This window comes from Calidris pugnax, unplaced genomic scaffold (genome assembly GCF_001431845.1).
Source record: "Calidris pugnax isolate Ruff unplaced genomic scaffold, ASM143184v1 scaffold46, whole genome shotgun sequence".
NCBI classification, from domain to species: Eukaryota; Metazoa; Chordata; class Aves; order Charadriiformes; family Scolopacidae; genus Calidris; species Calidris pugnax.
This window is the reverse complement of record NW_015090769.1, coordinates 469,412-477,615: the sequence shown is the minus strand read 5'-3', so window position 1 is coordinate 477,615 and position 8,204 is coordinate 469,412. Positions and strand designations below refer to the sequence as shown.

Genomic DNA, 8,204 nt, shown 5'->3' with positions numbered 1-8,204 from the left:
CCCCCCCCCCCGGGAGCTCCCCTTCTACCCGCACCCGCTTTCTGGGCCTTCTCCGGGGCGGGGGTTGGGCCCGCATGGCCGGTAGGGCCTGCTGAAGGGGATGCGGGGAGGATGCGGGCCCTGCGGGGGGAGCGGGGGCGGAGGCGGGTCGAGGGGCTCCGGGAGCCCTCGGGCTGTGGGGTCTCGGGGTCTGGGGGGGCCGGGCAGGCCGCCCGCCGGGCCCCTCAAACGGGCGAGGTGCAGCGAGAGCCCTGTCACGGTCACACCCCCACCCAGCCTCCCCATCAGCCTCTCAAAGCCCTCCTTATTCCTATTAATTGATACGTTAAAAAAAATAAAATAATTAAAAATCACCCCTTTGACCGTGTATTTTTGGGTTTGAGATCCGGGCTTTTGGTTCGGAAAGGAGGAAGCCGCTTCCCTTTGTTTCTGGTTTTGCACCAAAACGACTCGTGGGCTCTCTCCCCGACAGGCCGAGGAGGCTGCGTACCCCCCCCCTCCGAGGAAAATGGGCTCCAAACAGATCGCCCAGGAAACCTTTGACGATGCGGTGCAAGAAAACATTACAGAATTTGAAATGGATCCCGAAGAGGCTGTGAGAGAAGCTGTGCAGCAGTTTGAGTCCCAAGGTATCGTAAATTCATCTGCTTTTGCCACTCAGATTATTACAGGCTGAGGTTTTACGTATCTTAAAATTTAATAGAACTTACGTGCAAAGATTGATCATCCAGTATTGGAAAGAAGCCTTTGTGAAGTGGAACGTAGATGCTATTAACACTAACCTAATTTTGTGGAGTAATTATGACTGAAAAACTGCTTTGAGTGAAACTGCAGGGTGCAATTTGGTCAATGAAATTAAACTTTTTTTTTTTTCCTTTTTTTTTCTTCCCAGTTGACATTTAGCTAGAATTGATGTTCTGCTCCGGGATATATTTGGCCATTGTAGTTAGAATTTTAACAACATTTCAGTATCTTTGTGCATTCATCCACACTTTACAATGAGTTAACCTTTGTTAAATTGATAAATTTTATCCAATCCACACTTTACAATGAGTTAACCTTTGTTCACTGTGGTTAACTTGATAAATTTTACTCGAGCTCCTGTAACTAATATTAATCTTGGTTTTGTTTTTCCTTTCAGGTGTTGACCTAAGCAATATTGTGAAAGCTGTGCGGCAGCCTGCCTCTGAAAATGGCCAAAAGCAAAAGCATGAAATTTTGCTGGTAGGAGCACAAATTTATGTTATTTTCTACGGATCAGGGTTATGGAATAGTTTAAGTAATAGACTGAGAATAATAAGACTTACCTTCTACTTCTGCCTCTGTCCCATTTCTTTGTGAGCTCTTCAACAAGCAGTTAATCCCATCTGTTGTGCAAAATGGGAATAATATAGAATTTCAAAGAGCTGGCTTGTACTTCTTAGTGGAAGTTTCTCTGTAAGTGCGAAATTCAGCATTTCCTGGCCAGCAGATGTAGATTCTGCCTTTTGTAATTTAGAAGCAGATTCTGCCCTTGTCAGGTAAACTCAAGCCACAGAAGAATGTTAATGAAAGAGATACAAATAACAGAGGTGGTAGCTGTTAGTTGCCCCTCTGGGGGGAGAGGAAAAGATTGAATATAGTCCCTCACCACCAAGAATATAAAAATACTCATAAACGCCATGGACCCCTGTGAAATGTGCCCTTGGACCCAGTCCACCCGCTACTGGTCAGACTGGACCCAGTTCACCTGCTACTGGTCAGACTGGTGTACAGTGATGGCCAAAGCACAGAGAAGCCCCCATTCCTCCAGGGGTTTTGTGCATGAAGATAAAATCCTGCTCTGTAAGACAGCCATTTCTTAGATATGTCAAACTACTAATAGTCTCCTTTTAAGCTTAAAATTACAAATAAGCAAATTTGACTGACTATAAGGAACTGCTCTTGTTCCTTCAGGGTTCAGATGGAAAATTAACTCTTGTTCTCTTTTTTAGATTTTAGATGCCCTTGGGAAAGCCGTTGCTGACTCTGACCTTGCTGAGGTGGCCGAGCAGCTGGTGGTCTTCGCCGATCAGTGCAAAGAACAACTGGCTTTCCGCTACCTGGCTGGGCAGAATGGCGCCTATTCCGTGGTGTTCTCTGCCTGCCAGTTGGCTTCGGGAGACAGAAATTTAATGCTGAAAGCCTTTTCTACTCTGTCTGCCCTCTTGGACGGGCAACCAGACCTGCTTGACTCCGCTGGCCAGGATCTACTGCTCCAAACTCTGAAGGAGCATAGGGAGGATGGGGAGATGACGCTGGCCGGGATGCGGTGCATTCGCCACGCCTGCCTGAAACACGAGCAGAACAGGCAGGACTTTGTGAAAGGAGGGGTTCTGCCCCTTCTCACCGGAGCCATCGTCCAGCACGGAGGCAGCGCCGACGTCGTGCGAACGGCCTCCTCGGCGCTCAGGGTCATGACGTTCGACGATGACATCCGTGTGCCCTTCGGCCACGCTCACGACCATGCTAAAATGATTGTGCTGGAAAACGACGGGTTGAGAGTCCTCATCGAAGCTGCAAAAGGTAAAATGAACCCCCGTGATGGTTGATCCCCATTTTGAATCATCTGTGCTTTCTTATCTCAAAACCGTGCTTTGTCGTAACTTTAAGCCACCCGGAGATGGCTCAGAAATTTGCCACTAGTTTAATTCTTTTGATGAAATGAGCCCCGAGAGAGAAATAATGTGGCTGCTCCAGAGGCTGTCGGCAGCACCAAGGTGGCAGTTATCAGAGCTATTATTTGTCACTCTGTCTAGGAAGCATTTTACAGCCCAGGGCAGGTTTACAGGCACATTATCCCTGCTGAGGTGCTGCGTTCTTGCCAAGAAAAGAGAATTCTGTCTCAGTCTAGATAGAGAGCGAACAACAGGATGTCACCTGTGCTGGTGTGTTTTAATATATAAAGTGAAATTCGCTGTTTCCTGTTTCTTTTTTTAAAATGAAGTAAAACAGCTTGATTCTGCAGCACCCCTCCTTGCTTGTAGTTACTCCATTCCTCATCTCTCCTCTGCAGCGTTCACGGCTAACTCCAGTGTTCTCAGTGAACTGTGTGCCACCCTTTCTCGCCTCTCTGTCAGGAACGAATTCTGCCAAGAAATTGTGGACCTTGGAGGCTTAAACTTTATGGTGACTCTGCTGGCTGACTGCATCGACCACCCGGTGAGCCATAGAAAGTGTTCTTGGGAGTGGAGGTAACGCAGCAGGGCCTGCTTTTTGTTTTACAGTCCTGGATGTGAATTTGCCTTCGACTGTGCATTATTTTAGGAGTACTTTAGGGTTGAAACTCAACTATTGAGTCCCTATTTATGGCCTTACATTCAGGAGTAGGTTCCAGGTGCTCTCTCAGATAAGAATGCAGCAATTCCAAGCCCCTTGCTCTTGGTCCTCCAGGAGCAGAACTCTCCTTGCGCCCAGAAATGTGAAGCTCCTGGTTTTTCACTCTTCTAGAAAGAAGAGATTCAAGAGGATTTAGAAGCTCAAGTTACAGAGGGTTGATGTTTGATTCTTTAAGCTTCTTTGAAAACCTCTGCCAAATTAACAAGGTGCCTTATTATTCTGTCTAGCAAGAAAGCATGTCTGAGATGTGAGTGTCTGAGAAGACCATTGCTCTTTGTAGCTGGGAATGACGATTGTTTGAAACAAGTTGCCGGGGGATGTTCTGGTTGGCTTTCAAAAGTCTGTAAAACTCTCTCGGTGCCTTATTATTCTGTCTAGCAAGAAAGCGTGTCTGAGATGTGAGTGACCGAGAAGAGCGTTGCTCTTTGTAGCTGGGAATGACAATTGTTTGAAAAGAGTTGCCGGGAGATGTTCTGGTTGGCTTTCAAAAGTCTTTAAATCTCTCTCTGCAGCTTTCTGAGCTGGTTTTTTTTTTTCTTGGTGAATGCAGGACGTGGTGAAGCAGGTGCTGAGTGCCATCCGAGCGGTTGCGGGTAATGACGACGTGAAAGATGCCATCGTTAACGCTGGGGGAACGGACCTCATCGTGCTCGCCATCAGCCACCACCTTTCCAACCCTCAGGTACGGGCTCAATTGGGCAGTGAAGTCCCACCAGGGCTGGGAACAGGGCTCGGGTTTGGGCTGGATGATGCAGTATTGTCATCACATCTGGTGGAGGGCAACAACCCCCAGCGTTGCTCTGACTTGTGATAAACAAGCAGTTAAATGGTTGTAGCTGAATAATATATTAAACCTTTAATATCCAGTTGTCGTGGAGCAGTTAAGTGCATGCTGTGGCAAATATTGGAGGAAATGTATGTTCACTTTCCTATATTAGGGTTTTGCTTGTTCCTATCTCAGATGGATACTGGTTACAGTGTTTTACACTCAGATTGATACTGGTTACAGTGTTTTACACCTTTAGGGTGTAAAAACTAGGGGTGTTTTACACCTCTAGGATGTAAAACTTGGTTCACATGCCAGAGAAATGGGATGTTTCAGTGGAAAATCTTAAAAAAAAAAATTAAAATATGCCAAAAAGGAAACAAACTCCAAACACGTTGTTTGATTGTTTTTTTTTACTTTAAAGCAACAATTTTCAGCCAGTGAGTGTCTCTTCCCCTTTGTCCCGCAGATCTGTGAGCAAGGCTGTGCTGCCTTGTGCATGTTGGCTCTGCGCAAACCGGAGAACTGTAACGTCATCATGGAAGGCGGAGGGGCGTTGGCAGCTCTGCAGGCCATGAAAGCACACCCACGAGAAGTGGCTGTTCAGGTATTTGCCTCCGAGCACTTGATTATTGATTCAGGATCAGTGTTGGCTGCGTTTGCCCCTTCGTTGGGATCTTGTCATTTACTTGACGGATGCCAGAAGGTTCTGAGCGTGTTGGGAATGTACCTTCTAAATGCAGGACTCCCTACGTCTGTCACGATGATGTGATCAGAGGAAAATTTACTTTGGCTTTCGAACCCACCTGAATTCACAGAATCACAGAATGTTATGGGGTTGGAAGGGACCTCTGGAGATCATCTCCTCCAACCCCCTGCCAGAGCAGGTCCCACAGGAACGTGTCCAGGGGGGGTTTGAATGTCTCCAGAGAAGGAGACTCCACCACCTCCCTGGGCAGCCTCTGCCAGGGCTCTGCCACCCTCACAGTGAAGAAGTTCCTCCTCATGTTTAGATGGAACTTCTTATATTCAAGTTTGTGCCCATTTACTTGTCCTGTCCCTGTGCACCACTGAGAAAAGCCTGGCCCCATCCTCCTGACACCCACCCTTTAAGTATTTATAGGCATTGATCAGATCCCCCCTCAGCCTTCTCTTCTCCAGACTAAAAAGCCCCAAGTCCCTCAGCCTTTCCTCATCAGAGAGATGTTCTAGTCCTCTCATCATCTTTGTAGCCCTCTGCTGTACCTTCTCCAGCAGTTCCCTGTTCTTCTGGAACTGGGGAGCCCAGAACTGTCCAGCACCAGACAATCGAGGTTCAAGTGACTGTGGAATGCTTCTCTTCCAGGCATTCTCCTCCTTGAAGGAGCAGGATGAGCATAGGCCCTTTCGGATCCAGCCTGTGCTATGATGTTACCTGTCCTGTAGTTCTGTGTCCACTTTTGTGCTCTCCAGAGTATTAAAATACCTTATTAAATATTTTCTGAAAGCATAGTTGAAGCTAAGTGCCGGGGAAGGTGCCTGGAGCAGCCTGCAAGATGGGAAGGTGGGGCTGCTGTAACCAGAGAATTCTCTCAGCATTATTTAAAGTAGTACAGAATTATTTAAAGAAGTACTTGGTGTTGCCTGGCTGGTGTTTGAGATTTCCTGGTGTTCTGACAGAAGCAGGAGGTTTTGTTCTAGAAGCTTCAGTGTGAAGCAGCAGCCATACTGTCGCCCATAGATTTTTTTTTTATTATTCCAGGACATAGCTCGTTGCTCTCCACAGCATCCCACGTTTGGTTGTCCAGAAAAGATTCCTTTGTTGGAGCCAGATCTGCTTTGTGTGTTCCAGCGTCCTACAAGGGTGGTTATTTCCCTACCAAAGACACTGATATCTCTCATTTTACCTCTCTCCTCAGAAACAGGCCTGCATGTTGATCCGCAACCTGGTCTCCCGGAGCCGGGACTTTTCTCAGCCCATCTTAGAGATGGGAGCTGAGAACCTGATCACAGAAGCTCGGGCAGCTCACAGGGACTGCGACGACGTGGCCAAAGCCGCTCTGAGGGATCTGGGCTGCAAAGTGGAGCTCCGAGAGCTGTGGACGGGTCAGAAGGGGAGCCTGGCTCAGTGAAACGTCACCCCTGCTGAGCAGTGGAAGCTTCAGTTCCTCATCCTCAAGGCCGGGGGGGAAAAACGAAGCGGCGTGGATTAATTTGCAGTTACATCCAGCTGGACTGTCTGAAGCAAATGCCTGGCTTGTGAGGCTGCGGTGAACTTTTGATCAGGAGCTACAGCTGAAATGGCTTTACGCGCTCACGGGCTGCAGATGGGCTCCGTGCAGTAATCATTCCCTGCCTCATCTAATGCCTGGAGATGATCTGCTCTCCCCCCCTCCTTGCCCCCGTGTTGTGTTGTGTGTTAACTCGTGTACAGAGCGGGGCAAAAGTGGATCTTTTCTGGTAGGAGCTGGGTCCGTACCGTGGCAGCTGGTTCCTGTTGTTCCTCCACTCCCTGCCCATGGAGGCTCTGCTCTGCTAACGGGGTGGAGGAGGAATCCCATCCTTTGTGAATGTGTTCTGTCCTGTTGTACTCTTCTTCTAACTGTTATTTTACTGCTGGCCACACTCTGTGTTGCTTCTTTGGATTTTGTTTTCAGCACACGTTAAGGTTTCAGACAAGAGCAAAGGAAGGATTTTTTGGATAGCGGGGCCCAAAGCAACGTGCTTTGATGTTGCTGTTTGCCTCTGGGAGGAAAGTTCATCTTCTCTTTCAGCAAGTCAGGGGCTGGGAGCGAGGAGGGTGGTTTCAAAGCAAGGGGGGAGCCAGTGCTGGGGGGGCCCAGGCTTTGGTTATCTCTTAACGAGATAAGAAGCCAAGAGTGCAGTAATTGTAACGAAGAGGCCGTCATGCGCCTCGTGGACTGAAGACAACCTGGGGGCAAAAGGGGAGGTGAAACATCCCAAAAGGCCCCTAAAGTCTCAGCAAGAGGTTTCTGTGTTCCCCGAAGTGCTGTCACCAGCCCTGCTCCAGTGCCCACCTTCCTCCTGCGCCCCTACCCATGGGGAGCTTGAGTGGATGTTCTCTAAATGGGACATTCTCTGCAGAAATGTTGACCCTATAAAACATAAAAATGTGGGAGGGTGGGCTGGCTCTTTATGGAGCCTTTTTGAGGCAGGAAAAGGAAGGTGCTGGAGTTTGGAAGTAAAGCCTCCTGCGGCCCCCTGTTATCTGCTGGCCGATAGCAAAGGTCGCCATGTGCTTCGGGGGCTTCAACCCGCCCTGAGGGTGTTTGTAGGGGGAGAGGCTGATGGGGTGTCCTCCTCCTGCTGCGGGAAGAGCTCTGACCTCCTGCCCACGACCCTCCTTTGGGGTAGAGTGTGCAAGAACAGCTGATGAAGGAACCTCGAGGTCCTGGGGGAGGTGAGCCCGGGAGCCCTCCTGCTGTCTGGGGTGTGGGTGAGAAGCAGCACCAAAGCTGAGAGAATCAAACCCGGGATTCCCCTACGCTTGCTGGAAAGCTTGGATTTATTTTCCTTCTGCTTTAGACAACCCATGGTGTGACCCTGAGCTGCTTGTCCCAAAGGTATCCCGGGTTTAACCCCTGCCTGGGGCGTGGGGAAGGGACAGATCCAGGGTGGGAGGCAGCCGCAGGCCGGACGTGGCGCACAGCCGTGCGGGACGGCTCAAGCGTATATTAATATGGGGAAAATACACCATAAAACCGCCCTGCTCCGGAGCCCGAGGCGCTGCGCGGGATCTGCGCGGAATCTGCGCGCTCCCAGCGCCGGGCGCACCCCGCCCGCTCCACACCGGCCGCCGGCGCTCCGCCCCTTCCCCTCGCCGGTTGGCTGCTTTCACCGCCCGTCTGCCGGCGCGCAGCCTATCCCCACGCACGGCGCTGCCCCCTCTCGCCGTGATTGGCCGCCCGTCAAGACCGCGCCCCGCCTACCCGGGGGCGCAGCGGGGGAGGGGGGAGGCCTGGCGGCCGCGGGGAGACGGCGGCTGAGGCGGCGCCGAGCGCGGAGCGGAGCCGGTGAGTGCGGGCGGCCCCGGGCGGCTCCGCGGGCACCGGACACCGTTCCCGGGAGCCCGTCTCTGCGG

At 50.4% G+C, this 8,204-nt stretch overlaps 2 protein-coding genes across 2 annotated transcripts in view; both read left to right on the top strand.

Moving 5' to 3' along the window:
• Nucleotides 1–390: 390 nt before the first annotated feature.
• ARMC6 (armadillo repeat containing 6) lies at nt 391–6,568 on the top strand. Its single transcript, XM_014938246.1, has 7 exons — nt 391–629; nt 1,142–1,224; nt 1,974–2,544; nt 3,035–3,180; nt 3,908–4,039; nt 4,593–4,730; nt 6,022–6,568. The coding sequence occupies exons 1-7, from the start codon at nt 509–511 to the stop codon at nt 6,232–6,234; spliced, it is 1,404 nt and encodes a 467-aa protein (XP_014793732.1). The 5' UTR covers nt 391–508; the 3' UTR covers nt 6,235–6,568.
• Nucleotides 6,569–8,065: 1,497 nt separating this feature from the next.
• SLC25A42 (solute carrier family 25 member 42) overlaps nt 8,066–8,204 on the top strand; it is a 20,225-nt gene continuing 20,086 nt past the window's right edge. Inside the window, exon 1 of the mRNA XM_014938447.1 lies at nt 8,066–8,136. The gene's annotated coding sequence lies outside the window, so the exon portion shown is untranslated. The remainder of the gene's footprint in view (nt 8,137–8,204) is intronic.

What these genes read in the sequence shown, in the direction of transcription:
- ARMC6 (XM_014938246.1), top strand. Translation starts at nt 509, where the DNA reads ATGGGCTCCAAACAGATCGCCCAGGAAACCTTTGACGATGCGGTGCAA. An exon ending in AAAAGCATGAAATTTTGCTG is followed by an intron (nt 1,225 to 1,973) that starts GTAGGAGCACAA and finishes TCTCTTTTTTAG; the next exon opens with ATTTTAGATGCCCTTGGGAA. An exon ending in ACCACCTTTCCAACCCTCAG is followed by an intron (nt 4,040 to 4,592) that starts GTACGGGCTCAA and finishes TTTGTCCCGCAG; the next exon opens with ATCTGTGAGCAAGGCTGTGC.